We start from the raw sequence: 23,443 nt of genomic DNA, 5'->3' as shown, positions 1-23,443 counted from the left end.
TCCTGGGCCCTCCTGGGTCCTCCACTTGACCTGACCCCGATTCTTCCCCGGGTAGGAGGCTCAGAGCCGGTGCTGCCGTCGTCTCTGGAGCTGGAGGACCACCAGCCCACTGACCCCGACGTTCCGCAGCGTTGGGCTTTCGGAGCCCCGCTGTCACCTGCAGGTCTTGCCCAAGGGAGGGGCAGACGAGGGGCCAGAGCAGAGCCGCCGAGCTGGGGACCCTACGCCCCCGCCAGCACACATGCGTCACCCCGCCGCCACCTGCGCCCCCCCTCCGCGTCCACCCCCACCTTACCCCACCGCCCCTCGGCCCCGCCCCCCATGCAGGAACGGAAGTCCCGCCTCCTCGGCCACCCCGAGCGCCGATTGGCCGCCTTCATCCCGCCACGCCCTGCCGCGCCCTCGCCGCGCCCCCGCCGCGGGACAGCGGCTTCCGAGAGCGCTGTTCTGGGTGGGCCCCGCTGTCCTCTCCGGGGTCTCTGTGGGAGCAGCGGCCACAGCTTTCTAGGGGGTTCAGTATTGCTGGACCCAGCCGCGTCACCTCAACTCGGGGACCGCCACCATCCTGCTCCGTCTGCGGAAGGAAGGGGGCGCATGCAAACAACCTGGAGTTCCAAGTTCCTGATTGGTGAGCGTCTCGGAAGGGAGCGGGAAGCTCGGGGTGAGCAGGGCGGGCTTAAAGGGCTGTGATCGACGTGCGGACGGTCCAGTGGCTCTGGGAAGATCGGCAGCGGTGGCCAATGGCGAAGGGGAGGGGGCGGGCGAGGGCCGTGAGGAGTTGCGGGGGCAGTGGGCAGGGTTGCTGGTGAGTCTGGGATGCTCTGCGGGAAGCGACGGGGGCGGTAGTGCTGTGACGGACGTGGAGGCGGACCACTGTTTCTTGGAAAGCGGGAGGCGAAGGGCCAATGGCGACGGCTGGAAGGAGGGGCGGGGCGACGATGGGACGGGGCAACCGGAGGCTTCGCTGAGCTGCGTGGGAAGCGGTGGGGGCGGGGCATGTTTGATGGACGTGCGCACGGGCCAATGGCCGCGGGAAGGGGGCAGTGGGTGACCTATGGCAACAGTGTGGTGGCGGGGCGGTGACGGGGCGGGGCGAGCGGAGGTCTCGCAGCGAAGTCTGGGTAGCGGGGAGGGGGCTGGGGCGCTAGTGGTGCTGACGGACGTGGGCAACGGCCAATGGTCGCGGGAAAGGAGGTGGCAGGCGGCCAATGGCGGCGCGTGGGGCGGGGCGGAGCGGCGGGTCTGCGCGGCGCTGTGCGGGAAGCGGCGGGGCGGCGGCGGCGGCGCTGAGGCTGAGTAAGAAGAGTCCAGGCGGGGGCGGTGGAACAGGTGCGGGCGGGGCGGCCTCGCCGTCCGCCGGCCCCGCTTACCCGCGTCGGCGCCCGCAGGTCGGTCGGAGGCCTCCGCCGCCGGGCTCCGCGGCGCAGTGGGCATGCGGGCGAGGCCTGCGCGCGCGTGAGCGACGATGGGGACGCAGGGCAGCCCGGTCAAGAGCTACGACTACCTGCTCAAGTTCCTGCTGGTGGGCGACAGCGACGTGGGCAAGGGTGAGATCCTGGAGAGCCTGCAGGACGGCGCGGCCGAGTCCCCGTACGCCTACAGTAATGGTAAGGCCGGCCGGCGGGCCGCTGCGCGCACCTGGCACCGCCCGGCGACCTGCCGTCCGCCTGGTCTCGAGCCGGGGCCGGGCGGGGGCCGGGGGAGCAGCGACCCCTCTGGGGCCCGCAGCGTCTTTGGGGGCGGAGATTTGGCCGCGGGCCTCCAGAGGAAGAAGGGCTTTTCTTTGGTCGCGGGTCCGCACCAGGTGTGCATACCTGGGTGTACTCAAAGGCAAGCCGTTGGCTCAGGGCTCAGAGCATCAATGCCTTGTGCTGGAGGAAGATAACCGTTCCTGACGGGATTAAATGTTCTCTTCAGATTTCTGGACGTGTGGCCAAAATACACAGCAAATACCCGTCACTGGCACCTGCCTGAGCTCTCCTCAGCTTCCGCGGTTGAAGGGACCAGTGCGGCCCTGTGGCCGGTACCCCAGCCCTGCGGCCCCTCCCAGGCTCACGGGCCCTCCCTCCCCGAGGACCTTCGTGCTCCTGGCTGGGCTGTCTTTCCTGACGAATTCTGCTTCTTGGCGTCCTCATTCTGCACACCCTTTGTGGCTTTGTGTCTTGGGCTGTTGTCGGTCCCGCCTGACCACCGCGAGCGGCGACTGTTTGCTAAACTGCTTGCCTGTAGCGGCCGAGAGTGTGGGCGCTGCTTTCCCACCCTTTCGTTTTAGGACTCGTTAGGGTCGTGGGGTTACCTGGGCTGGCCGAGCACCCTTCCTGCTGGGGGCTGTGCCGCCTCCCCGAGCACATGCTCCCAGCCCCAGCGAAGGCCAGGAAAGCAGGGCCCTGGGTTCGTTTTAGGGGCGGGAGGGAAAGCGGGAGGTCTCCGGGGCTGAGCCAGCCCCTTCACCGCCACTGCCAGGTGTTCCTCCAGATGCAGATGGTGGGCGCTTTAGTTGCCTCCCCAGAGGTGCTGTTGCTTCCCAGAGCCCCGCGCCCAGGAAGCTGGCGGTGTGTGTCCGGCAGAGCGTGAGGGCCTGGGCTCCGTCAGGGCGGCAGCGGTTTCCCAGGACGTGATCACTGCTTCCGAGGGTCCTCTAGCCGGGTGCAGCGAGTGCTTGGGGACACACAGCCACAGGTGGAGAGGGGGACCCGTCTCCTGTCCCCGCTGTCAGGGGGTGATGTGTTGCCGCACTTCCTGTGACACGTTGACCGAAGCAGGGCTGAGGCCTGCCTGAGGTGGTGGAGACGGAGGGACTCACAGTGACCTGGGCCAGCGGGACGGCCGTCTGCCAGACCGGTGAGGAGAGCCCCCTCTTAGACAGTCCTTTCGGTCAGGGCATCAGCTCGCTCCCCTGGGGAGCTCTGATTTCCTTTCTCTTAATACCCAGTAGTGGTCTGAGGGGAGGGGTCTGTACCCGCGTCAGAACTTGGCAGCGGTGGCGGCGGCGGCGTTGCTAAGGCTCCTGAGGGCCGGCCGCTGACTAGTTAGGCTCAGAGCATGGGCAGCAGGAGTCTGCATGGTGGAAGCTGGCAGGAGGGAGGGCCAGGCTCTGGAAGCAGCTTCTCCCCAGCGCAGCGCCAGACTCTGCTCCATGCTGGTGGGCCCTTGGGGCGCCAGGCTAGTGTTGGCACCGAGGCTGCATTCCGGGTGCGCCCCGGAGCTCGGGAAGTGTTCTGCTGCCATGCTTGGGCCCTTCCCACTCTACCGAGGGCAGTGAACAGCCTCGGTTAAGGCAATTCCATTCTCCGTACCCTGGTTCCCAAGAGTCTTCACATGGAGGGTTGGGGGCCTACAGGAAAACACCTCGTGGTTGATGTGCCCACGTCCTGGAAGGCTAGAGAGTGGGCATAACTCCATCCTCGCTGTCCACTTCTCGGGGTCAGTGTTGGTGGGAGCTCGCCTCCTTTGAGCCCAGGGCATGGGGGAAGGAAGGAAGGAAGGAGGTCTGATGGCCGGAGGATCAGCATGACTGTGACGGGTGTGCACAAAGCATGGCCAGTGTGGAGGTCTTCCCTGAACCTGTGGGGCCTGCTGGCTGTTTCTGTTTCTGGGACCCAGCGATGCTGTGTGCCTGCGCCCCAGCGTGCCAGTGCGTCACCATGTCCCTGGACAGTTCCAGGTGTTTCTCTGGCTGTAAGTTGGTTTCTGTCCTCAGTGAAGAGCTAAGGGAAACTGCATCTTCAGATGCTCTCGTGCTGGACTATGCACGCCTGGTGTTTTCTCCACTGCTTTGTCCCCAGTGCGAGCTTGAGAGCTGCACACGGGAGGTGCAGGGAGCAGCTTGGTGTGGCACCCCTGTGCTGATGGTCACCACACAACCCCTCCCAGTCCCTTCTCTTTCTCTGTGCTTGCCTGGGTGCCGGTGTCTGGATCTCACCCATTTTTCTGGGTGGTTTTTTTGGGTTTGCCTTTCCTCTGGGAGGTGCGAGATTCTGAGGTGAGGTGTGGGCCCAAATGTGATGTGTGCCAGGCACTCCTCATCCTTTCCTCCCCACCACCCTGGATGAGACACCAGTATCCTCCCATTTTATAGGTGAAGAACCGAGGCTCAGGCAGCGCTGGGCAGCTGGTCGCTGAGCGCCCCCAGTTAAAGTCTGGCTGCCAGGAGCCCCGGCACTGTGGTTGCGGGGGTGACCCCTTCTCACCACTCACTCTTGGGCCCTTACCCTCGCCTCCACCCTGGGCCTGGGCCTGGCTCCTCTCTCTGATGACCACAACCCTTCCCTCCAGCGCTTCCTGTCCTCAGTGCATCCCAAGCTGAGCTCTTTCTTTTCTCCCTGCACTTTCTTGCCCTCCTGGCATTTCTGTCCCAGGTCCTGGGGCCCCTCCCTCTGCTCTGGGGCCTGGGACCAGTCACCAAGGCCCATTTGTTCTAACTTCACTGCAGTGCTCCTGCTCTGCCTGCCTCTCTCCTGGGTGTGCCAGCAGAGCAGAGCCCCAAGAGTGCCCAGGGTCAGCCACTAACCAGGACAGCAAACCACCAGTTTCCAGAGAAGTTTCTGGAAGCCAGGGTCACACGTAGACCCATCTGCACGCCTGGCGGGATTCCTCTACTCTGCCCCTTTGTGGGAGGTACTCACATGCTACATGTGGTGTAAAGACCAACCTACCCTACCCAAGAGGATGGCAGGCTTTGAGGGATGGATTTTGGTACCTGCTTTGGATTATGCTAGTTACGTTGATTTGTAATTTGGATAGGCATGGCTTTTTCTAGATTTTCAGGTAATAGTTAAGTGTGTAGCTAGAATATTTTCAGTTTTAGAAAGACTTTCCCCAGCTTTCAGCACATGCCGTAAGTTTGAGCAGAGGACAGCGAAGGCTTTAGTGGCAGGCGCGGGCAGCGCAGAGCTGGTCTCCCTCGAGGGGTTGCGTGGTCCTAGCAACGCTGCTGTGTTGTGTCGTGCACACATGATATCATTGTTTGCATCAGCAAGAGTGTTTGTGGCTTGGATGATGAACCAGGTAGAAGTGTGTTTCAGGAAGGAAATCCTAAGAGGGGGTGGGGAAGCAGGTGGGAAGGGTCCTGGGGCACTTTTGGCCCCTGTTCTCTTTGAATTGGAATTGGCAAGGTGCATGGTGGCTGGTCCGTGAAGAGCTGGCCACTTACCTGGTCTGGGCCTGGGTGGGGGAGGAGGAGGAGGAGGCAGGGTTGCAGCCAGGCCGGGGAGCGGGGAGCATCTAGTGTGGGGACACGCCGCTTACAGGGTGTCGTGGGGCCTGGGGCCACATCAGTCAGGGCGTCGTCCATCAGGCGCTTGGAGAAAGTGGGGAAGGTCTCAGTGTCCGGCACCCTTGCTTGGAGCGAGCTGCAAAAGGAATGCGCGAAGGGAGGGAGAGATGGCGGGTGGGCCTGGATTTACTGCCCTGGGCACTCGGGAGAAGGGTGTTGGGACTGAGTGCAGGCATCAGAGACCGAGATGCGGCCGTCAGCGCCAAAACCGGGTGTGCGGGGTCACCCTTAGTGTGGGAAGGTGGGCCGTTTAAGTCCTTTGGGAATGAGCTGGGAAATAAAAGTGAATAAAGTGAACTTGAACTCTGAGGGTAAGGTGGTAACCTAGGTTTTCCGGTCATGATTGGGGTCTGATAGTGACGGACAGACTCCGGTGTCCACAGTGCTGCACGATTTTCTTCTGCGGAGGTCAGAATGTCCAGGACCTCGTTGGCTGTGGACATATGTCTTTCAGAAGGTAGAGGAGGGATAGGGGAACAGAGGTAACGGGGTAAACTGATGCTGATGGAGGCGGTGGGGCGTGATCAGGCAGCCTCGGCTCTTCACGGCCCTTTGGCTAGAATGCAGAAGAGGGAAGCTGTTCACACAGGAGGAGGGCTGCTTGGCAGACAGGCTTCCAGAATCGTGAGGAGGGAAGGAAAGTGAGGAGGAGTCTAACCAAGGTTTAGCCAAGGAGTGCAGAGGGTGTGGTGTCAGGAGGCCAGCATACAGAGAGGAAGCCCCCATCCCCAGAGAGGAAGAACAGAGTGGAGACGGCCCGAGCCCTGGACATGGACCGGCTCTCCACAGGCAGCCAGGTGCCAGGTCTGGGCGAGGGAGTCAGTGTCACCCCTGGGCAAAGGTCTTGGCTGGTGATAAACACATGTTTGTGAGCCCAGGAGGCCACCCGGTGTGTCCTGTGAATCAGAGCGCAGCACTGTGGTCCCTGGGGTTGGGCAGATGCGCTGGGACTGAAGCGGTTCTTGAGGGAGTAAGCTGAGCTGTCGCCGGCCTGCACCTTCCTGGGCAGTGGTTGTCCATCACCTGGGCAGAGGTAGGGTGGGTGCCTGCAGATGAGGTCTGTGCAACATCTTGCTGGGAGGGCTGATAACAGGGACATAAGATGCTTTGTGCAGCCTTGGAACACGGAGATGTCTAACAGGGTGCTGAGGGTCTGTGTTTAGGTCCAGAAGCCACCACGGAGGATTTGGGAGCTCCAACTCGGCAGCAGCGTTGCCTGGCCACTTTGCCCACCTGCCGCTGTTGGCCATTGCCTCCTAAGCCCTGGGCTGGTGTGGCTTATAGCAGTCCCCTAGTTTTAGCCAGTTGTTTTGCATTGATCTCTGCTTCCCCTTGTTTAGGCCTCTCTCTCTTCCTGAGTCCGATGTTGTTAGTCCTCAAACTGCTGGAGTGTGTTGGGAGCTGAGTCTGATTTTCCTGCTGACGTAGTTGGGGCAGGAGGAGGTGTGTCCCTGAGCACGGGCTCCGGTGCGGCGTGGCCGGCAGAGGCCCCTTTCAGCGCGGCCCATGCTCACTGGCTCACACATGCACAGGCACACACATGTGCAGGCACACACATGCGCACAGTTTTGCGCACACAGGTTGGGTCCCAGTCGGCAGCGATGAGGCCCCTCAACAAGCAGGAACAGCTTGATTGTGTTGTCATTGCTGGGAGTATCTTCCATACTTCAAGTCACTTGGCAACACGTAGACCCTTCAGAGAGGAGGTCCTGGTGAAGAATACATGGAAGATGTTTAACCTTAAAATCCAGCAGGATGGAACATTCACCCGGGAGCTCCTCACAGAGCAAGTCTGATGGCGCTGGCCATCTTGCCGGGGGACTCAGCAGCCTGTGTCCGAAGCTGGGAGACACTTCCCTTTCCACCAAGTGATCAAGAGTCTATCCTAGGGAACATAAGGGGACACAAGTGGAGAAAAGCAAGGCTTTTTTTTTTTTTTGCAGTACACGGGCCTCTCACTGTTGTGGCCTCTCCCGCTGCAGAGCACAGGCTCTGGATGCGCAGCCTCAGCGGCCATGGCTCACGGGCCCAGCCGCTCCGCGGCATGTGGGATCATCCCAGACCGGGGCACGAACCCGTGTCCCCTGCATCGACAGGCGGACTCTCAACCACTGTGCCACCAGGGAAACCCTTTTTTTTTTTTTTTAATAAAAATGAAAAACTTGAAGCAGCCCAGGGGTCTGGCAGGGGACATATGGTATATCTGTAGAGTGAGATATTATAGGGCCTTTAAAAATGCTGGTTTGGAACAATATTTAATGAATATTCAATGATATGGGGAAATCTCTCTGTTATCTTGTTAAGTGGGGAAAAAAAGCATGTCGGATTACATAGTGTATAAATGTATGTAAGATGAAGGACAGAATCGTCGAGTGAAATCTAGGAGAATGTTAATGGTAACCTTTGAGTTTTGGGGTTATGAGTAGTTGTGTTTGTTTGTTTTTATAATGTTCCGTGTTTCGCCAGGTGTTGTGTGCGAAGTGTGCTTGCTCTTTATGGACGGCAGAAAGCTTTTGCTTTGGTTTGGTCTGGTGTGGTTTTTAAGGCATTGAGGAAACCAGCCCACAAACCGCCCTCGAGCTGCTCCCCATCCCATGTGCCAGCATACAAGGACGTCTTGAATTGTATGAGGTGCCTCTGTGTCCTCTCTGTTCCTGAGCAGCCCTGGCGGCAGGCTGGCACATGCACCCGTGGTGCCGACCCCGTCTGGAGAAGGGCAGGTGCTGGAGCCAGCAGATCGTCCTTGTCCCTAGAACGTCCGCGTGGTCAGCACGTTAAATGTGATTCTCTCGTGCCCCTTCGGGTCCCCACTGGCCTGCTTCTTGTGCCTCTATGTTCCTTTTGCCAGCACTTCCTGTAAGTGGAACCATACAGCATGGCCTTTCTCATCTGCTCGTTCAGCTCAGCAAGTCCATTCACATTCGCATACTGCAGCGAGTGCCGTCCTATCCCTGGTGGCACTCCTGTGCACGCAGGCACCCAGTTTGTTTGTCCATTTACCTATCAATACGGTTTGGGTTTCCTGATTTTGGCTACTGTGAATGATGCTGCTATGAACATTCTTGTACAAATCCTTTAAAATTAAAAAGAAATATTTTTTTTGTGGTGAAATACACATTTATCATGTTGGCCCTTTTGTAAGTGTCTGGTTCAGTGACATGAGACATTCAAACGCACAAATCCTCATGTGTACGTGTCTCTGGGAGTGGGGTTGCTGGCCATGTGTGTGTCTGCTTCCCGTACAGGGAGTGGTCAGACTGGGTCCTGAAGTGACCTTTCATTTTGAGTCCCTACCGGCAACACATAGAGTTCTGTGGCTCTACATCTTGGCCAGCCTCGGCTGTTGTCAGCCTCTTTCCCTTTTAATCAGCTTTATTGAGGTGTAATTTATGTAACCCAGAACCTGTATCTGTGTAAGGCCTGCAGTTCAGTGGCTGTGCTGACAGGTGCACTCACCTGAGAAGCCATCACCTCCCTCCACTCTTTGCAGACTACACCCCCTGCCCCAGACCTGGCCACCACTGACCTTTACATCACAGACTGGTTTGCATTTCTGGTGTTTTTCTATGAGCGGAACCACACGGTGTATAGTTGTGTGTGGCTTCTTTCTCTCCCCGTGTCGTGTGGGCTTCGGCCACGTCGCTGCGTGTAGTTGTGGTTCATGCCTCCTTTGTGTGCAGCGTTCCACGCATGAGGACGGCAGTGTATTCATCTACTCTGCACATGGGCTTTGGGAGACTTTCCGTGTTTGGGTCACTCTGAGTAGTGCTGCTGTGAAAATTCTCACACGTGTTTTTGGTGAGTGAGTGTCTGTGTTTCTGTATGGGAAGCAGTTAGGGGTGGAGTTGCTGGGCTGCAGGTGCAGCCTTAGTAGATACCACCCAGTGGTCCAGAGCAGTTAAGCAGTTTCTATCCCATCAGGAGGGTATGAGAGTTGTGTTCGCTCTATATCCTGCTTCCGTCCTCGCCATGCTGAGGGCCATACAGCATTCCATCCTGTGGATCACCTCCTGTTAAATCCTCCCAGTGGGTGGATTTTTAGCCTGTATTGAGTCTGTTTATAATAGAAAACAATGCTGAGGTGAATACCGTCGGTTACTGGTACCCTGGGACGTTCCCTCTCTGTTGCTGCTGTACCTCGTCATCTTACTGTTCTGTAGGTGTAGTGATCAGTCACAGTGTAGGACCAAGGTCCCTGTTCCTTTGCTGGCTGTGAACAGAGGGCTGTCCCAGCTTCTCAGGGTCACCTGCACTCTTCACCATGTCCCCCTCCTCCACCTCCAAAGCCAGGTCAGCCGTCCTTCCGTCTCATCTGTCAGACTCACCGGCAAAGGGTCCCCACTCTGAGGGCTCCAGATGACATTGGGCCCACCCAGGTAACCAAGGGTCCTCTCCCTTCTTGAGGCCCATAACCCATCACATCTGCAAAGCCCCTCTGCCCTGTGGGAAGCATGTCCCCAGGTTCCAGGGACTAGGACTCTCCCACCACAGCCTGATGAAAGGTTCTTTTTGTTATTTTGTGTTGGTAGGGTTTTACAGGCTGGTCGGAGGAGTGCACGTTTGCATTTCTGCGAGATGCTGCCAGGATTAGTTAACTGCTGTGGACTGAACATGTGTCCCCCCAAATTCACACACTTACACCTGACTTTCAGGTGGTGGTCTTAGGAGGTGGGGCCTTCAGGAGGTGATCAGGTCAGGAGGGCGCGTTGTTGTCCTTGTAAAAGAGACCCTGGAGAGTTCCCTCACCCCCTCTGCCCCTGAGGACACAGCGGGAAGCCGCCCCACCAGGCACAGAATCTGCAGCCACTGTGGTCTTGGACTCCCAGTCTCCAGACAGTGGGAGATAAATGTCTGCTGTTTGGAAGTCCCAGTCTGTGGAATTCAACCCAACCAAGAAATACCACAAACTGAGTGGCCTAAAACAGCACCTACTTATTAGCGCCCAGTTCCTGTGGGTCAGGAATCTGGGCATGGCTTGGCCGGGCCTCACAGGACCTCTGTCTCTCACAGGCTGTGCCCAGGTGTGGGCTGGGGCAGAATCCCTTCTGAGCTTATGTGGTTGTTGGCAGCAGCCGGCCACCCTCCTTCCTGGCCATGGGCCTCTCCCCGGCACGGCTTGCTTCACGGAGCAGCAGGACAGTCCTGTGCAACGTGATCACGGAGGGGACGTCGTCACTCGGCCCTATTCCAAGGGTCAGAAGCCAGTCTCAGATCCCACTACCCTCGGGAGGGGCATGTTTGGGGTGGGAGTGCCGGGAGGCGAGACCTGTGCCCACCTGCTAGTGCCCACACACTGTTCTGAGACCCTCCTCTGTCTCCACGCACGCCGTGGTGCGAGGTGTGTGGCCTTGACAGAGGCCTGTGCTGTGGCCTCCCCCTTGGGAGGATGCATAAAGGATGGTCAGGCATGTCCAGGAGGACCGCTTAGCCTAGGGCTGCCTGCACGGCAGTGTGTGGGTCCCAGACACTCCTGTGTGTCTGCCTGTGTCACTGGAAGTTTTTTCTGGTTCCAAGAGGACCTAGACGTTTTTTTGTTTTTGTCTGTCTCTGGGAACTTGGCGAGACCTTATTTTCCCTCCCTAAGGAGTAACACTAAGAACAGCGGCTGCCTGTCTTGAGTTTGGGAGCAGCGCCCTGACGCTGTGCGTTGGCTTCGTGTTGGAAATGCATGGGGAGCCTGACTGGGTCCAGGAGGCGAGGTCTGGGAGCTCTACTGGAAGACCAACTCCTCCAGCCTGGGGACTGAGCTGCATCTGCAGCGCCCCCGTGAAACTGCGGGCTCCCCTGCTGCCTGCAAGGGCGTGTGCTTGGGGCCACACTGCCCGGGAGCTGCGTGCCAGTTTCAGGTGCTGGATTTAATACTGCAGAGGAAGGCATTGATTAACATTTTCTCTTTCATTCCTAACTCAGTCTTTTATCACTCAGTTTTTGTTCTTTGTTATGAATTTTTAACAAGTTGTCCTGTGGCTTTTCATGTTGTTGGAAAGTAGCTGGATGGTTAGGCACTTAGTGTTGACTGAATAGACATAAAGACAGAAGAGAGGTTGGGGGATGTGCTGTGTGGTGGGATGTCCCTCCTTGCCATTCCCTGCAGGTGGGTCTGAGTTGAGCCTTGACAGGTATGTGGGAAATGCCTCCACCCAGGGTCAGTCAGGCTGTGCCTAGTGGTCTTCATTCTCACTGGCTTCTGCTCCCTAGGAGTGATGGACAACTAGGCTTTGAAACATCTGCAGTCTTGGTTTGTACGCACAAGCTGAAGCTGCAAACTAACTTGGTTTGTTCCCTTTGCCCTGATTACCTTGTAATTTCCTAGGGGTGGAGTGAAGATGAATTTTCTAGGGGTCTTTTGTTCTGAGTTGGTGCCAACAGATGTGGGAAGTGTGACTCCTGAGGGAGGACCGGCCGTGCGGGAGAAAAGGAGCCCAAGGAACGTGGCTTCTGCACCAGGTCAGGTTGTCCTTGACAGGCTGGAGCCGTGGCTGTGGATGCCCCACTCAGGTGGAAACGCCCCATGCCCGAATATGGGAGGCTGCAAAGACAGGGGTGTGTCCTGCTGGTCAGTGCCACCCAGCGCTCAGCCTTCCTCCTGTGTGTCCCTGTCTCGGGGGGCCTGTGGGGGTGCCCGGTAGACTCCCCAAATCACTAGGATGTGAGCAGCTGTCAAGATGAGACTTGAGGAATTCCCTGGTGGCGCAGTGGTTAAGAATCCGCCTGCCAATGTAGAGTTCGAGCCCTGGTCCGGGAAGATCCCACATGCTGCGGAGCAACTAAGCCCATGCGCCGCAACTACTGAGCCTGCGCTCTAGAGCCCATGAGTCACAACTGCTGAGCCCACGTGCCACAACTCCTGAAGCCCACACGCCTAGAGCCCGTGCTCCGCAGCAAGAGAAACCACCGCAATGAAAAACCTGCACACCACAATGAAGAGTAGCCCCCGTTCTCCGCAACTAGAGAAAGCCTGCGCACAGCAACGAAGACCCAACATAGCCAAACAAACTAAATAAATAAATAAAAGAAAGAAAATATGTGTTAAAAATCTTTAAAAAAAAAAGATGAAACTTGAGTGACCTTTTTGGTAGCCTTCTTCCTTCTGCCTCCCCCATCTCTTGAGTCTGTGCTCTGAAGCACCTGTTGCACAGGCGGCAGCATCAGCAGCCAGGCAGTTACAGTGTTCCTGCCTCTCCAGCCTGTCACGTTTTCCCAGAGCTGGTGAGCTGCTTGGTGCTTAGCTCCTCCCTGCTGGGTGCAAGGCCAGCGATGCAGAAATGGGGTAGGAGGCCGGCAGGACCAGTGCTCTGCAGCATCCCCTTTACTGTCCTGAAAAGGAGTGAAGTTAGTAGATCATCTGTTCTACCCACACTAGGAACTAAAACACACACATACGTATACATACTTCGGTAATGTAAAGGAGGAAGAAAGGGGTGCAGTGGGATGTCGTAAGATCGTTTGTGGTTAAGCAAGTCAGTGCTTGGGGACAGTTGTACTAGATGCTGAGAAAGTGACGAGGAAAATGTACCTGATATAGGTATTACTGTGGGTGATGTGATTTTTTTTTCCAAAATGGTGAACAATTCTCGTTAAAATTCTGAACAAACAAGACAGAGTCTCCTGTGATTCACAAGGTGGAAGCATCCCTGCAAAACGTGGTGTGAGGGTGGGGCCCACACGTTGTGCGGGGCGGGTCAGTGTCTCGGCACAGAGTGAGAGCCACCGGTGCTGCGCCGTGAATACCCAGCCGGTAGGGACGCGTCGGTGGGAATCTGAATGCTCAGGCTGCAGATCCTGGCCGGGTGCTGCCCGAGACAGCTGGATGCCTGGTGGACAGTAGAAGTTTAAAAAGCCTCTTGTGTCAAGTGAATTGCACTCCTTTCAGAAACCCCATGAAACAGTAGGAAGACCTTCTTAACAACTCGTGAACACCTCAGGTGACAGGGGCTGACAGTCTGGGAGGGGCAGAGAGCTGAAGCCTGGGCTGTGAGGGGCCAGCAGGGACCCCCGAGCCAGGGGCCAAGTGGCTGGGCAGCCCCCAGTGGGGACACAGGAGGTCTACTCTGGCCCCTGGTGGCCTCCCGAGCCCTGTGTCCATCAAGGGAGTGTCTACAGTCCTAGAGCCTGAGGCCTGGTCACCTGGGAACCCCTCCTCGTGTGTGAGCTGCCCCCGCCCCCTTGCGCACCGGGCAGCTGCCCCAGCTCCTGAGAGCTGGTTTGTGTTCTCAGCAGTCATGCCTGTGCTGTACAAGGTGTTAGATGCTTTCCGTGAAACCTCTGTTCCTCACGTTCTCAAGCACGGGTGGGGTGAGGTGAGGGAGAGGTGATGGAAGTTCTGCAACACCAGATATTGAGACCTAAGAGCTGTCGGAGCTGGTTCAGCCGTGGAGTCTGGCTGGCACCATCCTTGCCTACAGGAGGTGCTGCCTCTTCGGGCAGGCCTCTCTTTGGACTTGCTTTGTCAGTATTTTCTATGAATTTGTAAAGCACACTGTACATTTTTATCCAGATTTGGGAGGTGGGCAGGTGAGAGGCAGAGCAAGCGTGAAAAATATACGTGAGTTTTTTCGTTTTGTTTTTTTTTATTTTTTGGCTGCACCGCACAGCATGTGGGATCTCATCAGTTCCCTCACCAGGGATCAAACCCCCACCCCCTGAAGTGGAAGTACAGAGTCCTAACCACTGGACCATCAGGGAAGTCCCCTACTTGAGATTTTTTTTTTTTTTTTTTTTTTTGCGGTATGCAGGCCTCTCACTGTTGTGGCCTCTCCCGCTGCAGAGCACAGGCTCCGGACGCGCAGGCTCAGCGGCCATGGCTCATGGGCCTAGCTGCTCCACGGCATGTGGGATCTTCCCGGACCGGGGCACGAACCCGTGTCCCCTGCATCAGCAGGTGGACTCTCAACCACTGCGCCACCAGGGAAGCCCCCTACTTGAGATTTTTTTACCTCTGAGGGAGCGTGTCAGCCTGAGGGCTGTCCGTGTTTTCTGCACGGCCAGCTCCCCGGCCATTCTCAGCTGGACACTGCCGTCTGCTGTGGGGACCTACCGTCCACTGCCCTCAGTCCCCTCACAAGGCTGCTCAGCCTTTCTGGGGGTGCCAGTGCCGTGCTGTAGGGAGGGCTCCTGGGCGGGAGTCTCACTGATTTAGTGGCCCATTCCCTGGGAACCCTGTTCTCCGGGAGCCCTCTGACCCAGCTGGTGGACTGTGGGAGGTGCGGGGGGCGTGCTGGGAGGAGTGCAGAGCTGATCCCTCATGGTGCCTGCTCCTGGCTCTGAGTGCCTGTCCCCACAGGTCTCTCTTGGGCATTTGGCAGAGCTTTGAGCAGAGCCCCTGGAGGGTGAGGACTGGTCATCCTTTCTGAAGTTGAAGTCGTGAGTAAGGGGTCGGTTGGGCGCAGGCGGTGGGTGGGCAAGGTGCCCAGCTGTGCAAGCCTCACGGTGTGCAGAGGCTGGCCTCCTCCCCAGAGGCGGGCAAGGGCAGCAGCCCCGCTCCCTGTGCCCTGCTTCCTCCTGGGCCCTTCCTGGGCGCCCGCTCCTTCCTGCAGCTCCAGGCTGGGCCTTTGGGCCATGGTGCCACCTCGATCGGGGTCCTTTCATGGGGGCTGCCCTTGGCAGAGGGTATCCAGTCCCCATGGCCAGAACCTGCTGGGCTGGTCCACCACATGGAGGTGACATTGTGTAGAGGATGGGCATCCCCATCCACAGCCTTCCTGGAGGTTGCTGTTTCCAACACTGTCCTCATGGGGCCCAGCTCTCACAGCAGCTGTAGAGCCAGGACTGAAAGGAGGGTGTCCTGGGCCAAATCTGAGCTTCCTGTTTGACAGAGAATTCCAAGAGTTTCCACCCAAAGAAGTGGGTTATCAGCAGACAATTGGGGGGAGGGGTGGATGCAGAGGAAGGACGGTGGAGACGGGCCTGAGTTCTATTCCTCCCTGAAGAGTGTTTCTTTAGCTTGAGAATATGTGCAGGAGAATCTTCTTTCACTTTAAAAAAAAAAAAGTGGCAAAATATACACAACATAAAATTTACCATTTTAAATATTTTTGGGTGTATAGTTCAGTGGCACCCCCATCAGCTCCAGAAATTTCTCATCTTCCCAACTGAAACTGTCCCCACTAAGCACTAACTCCCCACCCCCTCCTCCAGCCCCTGGCGACCTCTATCTACTTTCTGTCTCTGAATCTGATGCTCTAGGGCCCTCGTAGAAGGGATCATACAGGATTTGCCCTTTTGTGTAGGGCTTATTTTACCGAGCATAATGTCTTTAAGGTTCATCCATGTTGTAGCATGTGTCAGACTTTCCCTCCTTTTTATTTTTTTTATTATTTTTTTAAATTATTTTTATTTTTGGCTGCATTGGGTCTTCGTTGCTGTGCACGGGCTTTCTCTAGTTGTATCAAGTGGGGTCCACTCTTTGTTGTGGCGCATGGGCTTCTCATTGCGGCGTGCGGGCTTCTCATTGCAGTGGCTTCTCGTTGCAGAGCACAGGCTCTAGGAGCGTGGGCTTCAGTAGTTGCAGCACACGGGCTCGGTAGTTGCAGCATGCGGGCCCTAGAGTGCACGGGCTTCAGTAGGTGCAGCGTGTGGGTTCTAGGGTGTGTGGGCTTCAGTAGTTGTGGTGCGCAGGCTCTAGAGCGTGGGCTCAGTAGTTGTGGTGCACAGGCTCAGTAGTTGTGGCGCACAGGCTTAGTTCCTCTGCGGCATGTGGGATCTTCCCGGACCAGGGATCAAACGCATATTCCCCCTGCATTAGCAAGCAGATGCTTAACCACTGTGCCACCAGGGAAGTCCCTTTCCTTCCTTTTTTTTTTTTTTTTGCGGTACACGGGCCTCTCACTGTTGTGCCTCTCCCATTGCGGAGCACAGGCTCCGGACTCGCAGGCTCAGCAGCCATGGCTCATGGGCCTAGACACTCCGCGGCATGTGGGATCTTCCCAGGCCCGGACACAAACCCGTGTCCCCTGCATCGGCAGGCGGACTCTCAACCAATGCGCCACCAGGGAAGCCCCCTTTCCTTCCTTTTTAAGGTGGAATAATATTTTGTTGTACAGATGGACTTCATCCATCTTTGGACGCTTGGGTTGCGCCCACCTTTTGACTATTGTGAATAACACTGCAGTGAACGTGGACGTGCAAATATATACATGTTCGATTTCCTGCTTTCACTTCTTTGCGGTATAAACCTGAAGTGGAATTTCTGGATTACGTGGTAATTCTGTGTTTAATTCTCTGAGGAAATGCTATACTGTCTTCCATGGTGTCTGCACCATTTTCCATTCCCACCAGCAGTGCACAAAGGTTCCGATTTCTCCACATCCTCACCAATGCTGCTTACTTTCTGGGTTTTTGATAATAACCATCTAGTGGGTGTGACGTGGTATCTCATGTGGTTTTTTCTTTATTTTAATTAATTAATTTTTTGGCTGCATCAGGTCTTCATCGTTGGTTCTTCATTGCTGCACACAGGCTCTCTCCAGTTGGGGCAAGCGGGGGCTACTCTTCGTTGTGGTGCATGGGCTTCTCATTGCGGTGGCTTCCCTTGTTTCGGAGCTTGGGCTCTAGGTGCGTGGGCTTCGGTACTTGCAACACACGGGCTCAGTTGTTGTGGCTTACGGGCTCAGTAGTTGTGTCACACGGGCTTAGTTGCTCTGCAGCATGTGGGATCTTCCAGGGCTCGAACCCGTGTCCCCTGCATTGGCAGGCGGATTCTTAACCACTGCGCCACCAGGGAAGTCCTTCTCATGTGGTTTTGATTTGCATTTCCCTACTGATTAGTGATGTTGAGCATCCTTTCATGTGCTTATTAGCTATTTGCATATCTTCTTTGGAGAAAGTCTTTTGCCCATTTTCTAATTGGATTTTTGTTGTTGAGTGGTAGGATTACTTCATATTTTCTGAATATCAGTTCCTCATCAGATACGTGATTTGCAAATATTCTCTCCCATTTCGTGGATTGTGTTTTCATTCCGTTGAGTGTCTTTTGATGGGTGGGAGCCAGGTTTTGACACATGGTTAGAAGTTAGCCAGATGGAAGGACGTTGAGGGTAGAGGCTTCACGTGCAGCTCTCTGAGGTTGGCTTTGCACATGCACACACAATGTGTGAGAGCAGTGTCTGCATTAAAAATGCCCATTTCCAAGCCTTCTTAGAGCAAGTGTTATAAACAGCCAAGAAGCTGATGACATCTTTAAGGCTTAAGGGAGGAGGAGGAAAGACAGCTTTTAGGAAGTTTCCCGATGGCCTATAAACCAGTTGAAGATCTTATATCTAAAGTAATGCATCCAGCACTGGCCCTGCTCCTACCCACCTTTCTTGGACTGACTTTTTTCGCTTAAAAGTATGAAAAAATAATAAACAAGGATCTACTGTGTAACATAGGAAACTATATTCGATATCTTATATAAATCTATAATGGAAAAGAATCTGAAAAAGGATAGAGATATATATATAGCTGAATCACTTTGCGGTACACCTGAAACATAATTCAACTATACTTCAATTTTAAAAAGTATAGGGCTTCCCTGGTGGCGCAGTGGTTGAGAGTCTGCCTGTCGATGCAGGGGACATGGGTTCGTGCCCCGGTCTGGGAAGATCCCACATGCCGCGGAGCGGCTGGGCCCATGAGCCATGGCCGCTGAGCCTGCGCGTCCGGAGCCTGTGCTCCGCAATGGGAAAGACCACAACAGTGAGCGGCCCGTGTACCGCAAAAAAAAAAAAAGTATAAAGAATAAAAACTAAAGACATGGCAAGCAGAGGTTCTCCAGATACCTCTCCAGAGAAATGGCATTTTAGACGTTACTGTACCACTAAATCATGCTCCAAGCACGCTCCCGTTGTCAGTACCTGGGAGCTGCGATGAACCCAAGAACTCAGAAAACCCATTAGCTTTGAGAAGCACACGACGTGGGCCGATGCTGAGACCAGCTGCCCTCCCTTTGGCCGGTGCCATTGGTACCCGGCTTGCGTCTCTGGGGTGACAGGAGGGTGGCCAGCTGGGGTCACTGGGCTCCCTGGGCTGGAGCCACACTTCTGCTTGGCTTCAGGGACTGGGCGCTGGCCAGGTGGGTCCTTCAGCCACCCTCTGCTTCCTTGCAGGGATCGACTACAAGACTACCACCATCCTGCTGGACGGCCGGCGGGTCAAGCTGGAACTCTGGTGAGTCGGGCTGTGCGGCCAAGGTGCCTGGCTGCCACACTTCAGTTGTTGTGCGGGCCGGGAAGCCAAGTGAAGTGACTCAGGAATCCTTAAGGAGACTGGAAGGCGCCCTGTTTACGTGTCAGTAGACTAGCTATTGATACCGCCCCTGTATAAACATGGGCTGGAACGTGATGCAGAAACCAGAAGGCCCAGGGCTGCTTGTTCGGGCAGAGCCCAGCTCCCTTTGCCCACAAAGACTCACTTCCACAGGAGCCACAGCCCCTCTCGCCTTGCCCTTTACTGGGCTCCACATTAAGGGCATTTCCAGAACCTCAAAGTTGAGCTGTAAATTCCTCCAGGTTTGGGGTTCTCCCGCCCCACAGGGCAGTCTCCTGGGGTGCCCAGGCCCATGGAGGTTGGCCAGCATGTGCAGCAGAATAGGAGGGGGTCATGCTGTGCATGCTGGGGTCCCACGGGCCGCATCCCCAACCGCCTTTGTTTCAGGGACACATCGGGCCAGGGCAGGTTCTGCACCATCTTCAGGTCCTACTCCAGGGGCGCACAGGTAAGACCAGCGGTGCTGCCGGGGCTGTTCTCCAGAGGGGCCGCTCTCCTCACACGTGCGGTGCTGTCAGACACCACGTGCAGGGTTCTTTCCAAGGAAGTTTTTCGTTTGAACATCAGCCTTCCAACCAGGAGCCCAAACAAGGATGCCCCCGAGTGGAGGGGCCTCAGCCTTCAGAGGGTGCCAGGGCCCCATGAGCTCCTGTGGCCCTTGCTGCCCAGAGCTGCTGCAGGAGGTGTGTGGGAACCCTGTACTGTGGAGAGGTCCCCCATCACCTGGTTCACCAGGGATGACTTCTCCCTGTGCTGAGTGAGGAGGCTGCTGGAGTTCCCAGGCCAGCCGGTCTGGATCACTCATCAGACCGCGGGACTGGGAGCTGGAGCCGCCGTGGGAGGGGCTGCCACAGGTCCTAAAGGGCAGGGCATTAGCAGGGAGCGGAGATGGGGGCTGTCCCAGGCGGGGCCTGCCCTGGAAGAGCACCTAAGCTGTGGCCTGCGCAGGGGCGAGGGGGCTCACTGGGGGGCCTGGGGACTTGCTCGTCCCTCTCTGTGTCTCCTGGGCTCCCTACGACGGGCTTGCATGCTGACCGGGTCTGTTTGTGATTCAAGGCTGGAAGGAGGGGAAGAAGCAGTTGTGTGAATAGACCAGCTACCCACTCGCTGCTTCAGCGTGAGGGGACTGGATTCAAGACCAGCCCTGTCTGTGCAGGGCAGGGCCATGACCCCTTGGGCTTCTGGAATTGCTGAGGAGAGCCCTCAGTCAGCCCTGTCCAACCATTCTCCCCAAACAGGGTGCTCCGCCAGGGGGCCCATGGGCCCGTGTCAGGGCCTCTGGCTGTGTAGAGCCTGTCACCTTCAATCTGGCCTGGGTAGTGGGGAGCCCCGGGCGTCCTTTCTGCCTGGTGAGCAGGAATCGATGGTGTCTTCAGGTGACCAGGCTCCCCCTCCTGAGCCGGAGACGCTCAGGGGTGGTGAGAGCGCCTCTCTCCCTGCTGAGGTGTGAATGTGGGTGGAGGACCCTCAGGCTGGGCTCAGAGGCTCCAGACTGCAGTGGTGCTGCCTGTCCGCTGGCTCCACCCCCCAGTGTGTGCCTGGTGTGAGGGGCCGCAGAGGTGGTGCTTAACCTGGCAGTTCCACCTGGAGCAGCTGGTGCTGGGTGGTCAGGGACAGCAGCCCTCAGGTGTGGACGGCACTGGATGTGAGGTTAAGGAAGGACAAGGCCCTCACAGCCGGGCCCTCAGTGGATGCACGGGGAGCGCTTGAGCACCAAGGAGAATGTTCCGTGGGCTACCTTCTGTAGAGGAGGGACCCTGACAATGATTCATACATACAAGGAAGTGAGAAAGGCATGTTCCGAGGGGAGGTGTTCATTATTTCTGGACCATGGGATTACTGACGAGTTCTGTTGTCTTCCCTTTGCTTTTGAATGTTTCCCAGTTTTTTATGGCACACACATTGTTACTTTTTCGATAAAAAAAGAAAATGAGGAGATAAGGGGAGTAGTTACCTTGGGTTATGATAATTGGGCGATTGGGAAATATCAAGGAAGGTCCTGGGAGACTGAACCTGAATGGGCTCAGATGTCCGCTTGCTCGGATGTGAACATGGAGCAGGACAGAAGGGCACACCTGAGAACCTGGGGATTCGCCAGAGCACGCGCTTTGGGGAAGGGAACACCTTTACCACGTCCACATCCTCTCCAGAGCAATCAGCAGTCAGTGTGCATGTGTCGTTGCTTGCGCTTAATTCTGTGCTAATTCCAGAGGTTCTTGTTGCTTCTGGGCTGGAGGAGCCAGTTGCAGATTCTGAGTGCGCATCTCGGGCCTGGATGGTGGGTGGATAGGTGGTTTTTGGCTGCAAAGCTGACCGTGGGTGCTCCTACCTAAACAGTAGTGCTTCGCCTTTCCTGTTTCCATCCTGCTTGGTTGGTGTTTTCCAGATTTGGCACCAGCATGGCTTTGTGCAGCCCGATGGTGCAGACTGGTATAACTGTCTTCCCAAGTCTTGTTTTTCTTGTCTTGTCACCCTCCTACCCTCGGTTAAGAACAAAGAGGCCTTGCAGATCTCTCAGGGCCCAGGCCACAGAGCCACTGACCAACCCCTGGCCCTCTCTGTCTTGTGGCCCTTGTTTTCTGTTGCCGAGGTCTGAGGTGGCCACTCGTGGCTCAGGGGGAGAGCGGTCCCCTGCGCCAGTTCCCCCGGGGCTGTGCGTGTGGAGGGAGCCAGCGGTGGGCGACGTCCTGTTTAGTTGGGGTTTGGGATCAGCTGGATTAGGACGAGGGGGAGCTCAGTGAGGCACTGGTCTCCTGGAGGGAGGGTTTCAGGTTTCACGTGGAGAGCGGTCTGGGTGCCCAGTGAGTGCTGACTAGGACACCACCCTGCCAGTCGGCCCCGCCTGGGTGGGGCGCGTGTGGATCAACAGCTTTGACGGCTACTCCCCTTGTCAGTGCGCTGGCTTCTGGGCAGAGCCCATGCATATGAGTGTGGGCAGGTGTGTTCAGCCACAGTCTCTGGTTCCTTGGCAGCTTCACCACACAAATGCATTACTCACTCCAAAACTAACTTAATTAAAAACCGCACCTCTGTGCTTTAGTTGGGGTGGTGATTGCGCAGGTATATATATTTGTCCAAAGTCATCAAACTGTTCATACCTAAAACCTGTGCGTTTTTTTGGTGTATAAGGTCAATAAATCACCTTGGCAACAATAAGGGTGTGCACTCCTAGGCCCAAGCTCCACATCCAGAGATTCTCTCTTACAGCTCGAGTTATATGTATGTACTCAGAGGTTCATCGCTGATGTTTGTAATAAAATTAGGTGCATTACCTGAAACCCAACAGCAGTGCTAGCTGATGAGCCTGGCATGAGGTGCTGGCCGCTGTGGGGGAAGGGCCCTGCGGGTGCCAGGCGGTTTGCACCATGACCCAGTCCGGGTCAGGAAACGCCTGGGAGATGCTTGAAAGACAGGTGATTCCTGGGCGGGTTAAGGGACCAGAGCTTCTATTTATACCCTAGAGTACTTACTAACTTCTAAAAAGCTAAGCAAAAAAAAAGGAAAAGAAATATAGTGAGAATCTCTTTGCCCCTCCTCTGGCTCTTTGAGATACACAGCTGATTCTGGAGTCCTTTGAGGGGGTAGTCCTGGTAACCAGGAGCCTCATTTTGGTTTCTCAACTATCCCACCTGTGGTCGACCCTAGGTGTTTTTCCCTGCCAAGCCCATGATCACTTTGGTCCCCGTCTGCAGTGTGACCAGCTCTGTGTCCTTCCTCCTGTGACCTCTCTGTCATCACCCTGCCCTGTCAGACTTAGGTGGTGGTTGTTGGTGGTGGGCAGAGGCTGGTGCCAGCCAGGGGGAGCAGCCAAGGGCAGGCTCCTCCACAGCCTCAGGGTGCAGTTGAAGCCTGAACCCAAGAAATGGGCTTCTCCTCATTTGCTTGAGCTTTTAGGCCCGCCCCTCTTCTTTCCCCACCTGCCAGTACTGGCCCGAGCTTTCGCTAGGCTTGGTGGGTCTGTGTGATTGGCCGGGGCCCGTGAGAGCCTGCCAGCAAGATGCGGCGGCCCTGGGGAGGGCAACCAAGTGGGCTGTGACCACAGCCTTCCCCCAATGCCCCAGAGTCCAGCAGTGGCAGCCTCGCACCGATCTGATCAGTGGAGACCTGTGGAGGGGCGGCAGCAGTGACCTGGACAAACCATCTTTCTCTAGACTTTTATATATAGAACATCCTGGAGTCCACCATGATTGGGCAGTTGAATCTGAGTGGGAAGCTAATCATCAAAGCTCAACTTGGGGAGGATATTCAGCGAATTCCCATTCATAATGAAGATAATATTTATGATGAATTAGTGCTAATGATGCAGTGACTCTTCAGAGGAAAACTTCTGAGTAATGATGAAATTACAATAAAATATAAACATGAAGATGGAGATCTTATAACAGTTTTTGATAGTTCTGACCTTTCCTTTGCAATTCAGTGTAGTAGGATACTGAAACCGACATTATTTGTTAACTGCCAGCCAACACCCCTTGAATCAAGTCAGGTGAAATACCTTCATCGAGAACTGATGGAGCTTCTAAATAAAGTGAATCACTTATTGGATAGCTTGGAACCACCTGGAGAACCAGGACCATCCACCAACATTCCTGAAAGTGATACTGTGAATGGTAGGGAAGAAAAGCCTGCTGCTAGAAAAGGACATTAAAAAAAGAAGCCTGCTGGGCTTCCCTGGTGGCGCAGTGGTTGAGAGTCCGCCTGCCGATGCAGGGGACACGGGTTCGGGCCCCGGTCCAGGAAGATCCCACATGTTGCGGAGCGGCTGGGCCCGTGAGCCGTGGCCGCTGAGCCTGTGCGTCCAGAGCCTGTGCTCCGCAACAGGAGAGGCTGCAACAGTAAGAGGCCCGCGTACCGCAAAAAAAAAAAAAAAAGGCCTGCTGCTTCTGATTCTTCTGGAAAACAGTCTACTCAGGTTATGGCAGC

At 56.0% G+C, this 23,443-nt stretch overlaps 1 protein-coding gene across 4 annotated transcripts in view; it reads left to right on the top strand.

Moving 5' to 3' along the window:
• The first annotated feature begins 321 nt into the window (after positions 1 to 321).
• RAB40C (RAB40C, member RAS oncogene family) overlaps positions 322 to 23,443 on the top strand; it is a 30,709-nt gene continuing 7,587 nt past the window's right edge. The window contains exons 1-4 of one of the 4 annotated variants that reach the window (XM_030872313.2): positions 489 to 628; positions 1,389 to 1,607; positions 18,361 to 18,421; positions 18,908 to 18,968. In XM_030872313.2, the coding sequence (XP_030728173.1) occupies positions 1,466 to 1,607; positions 18,361 to 18,421; positions 18,908 to 18,968 (264 nt within the window). In that variant the 5' untranslated portion in view covers positions 489 to 628; positions 1,389 to 1,465. Of the gene's footprint in view, positions 629 to 788; positions 806 to 1,193; positions 1,297 to 1,388; positions 1,608 to 18,360; positions 18,422 to 18,907; positions 18,969 to 23,443 lie in introns of those variants that run through there. The other 3 variants (XM_060284300.1, XM_030872314.2, XM_030872312.2) reach the window with 3 other exon arrangements.

Source organism: Globicephala melas, chromosome 15 (genome assembly GCF_963455315.2).
Source record: "Globicephala melas chromosome 15, mGloMel1.2, whole genome shotgun sequence".
Lineage (NCBI taxonomy): Eukaryota > Metazoa > Chordata > Mammalia > Artiodactyla > Delphinidae > Globicephala > Globicephala melas.
Note: the sequence above shows the minus strand (reverse complement) of the source record. Positions and strands in the feature narration are given on the sequence as shown.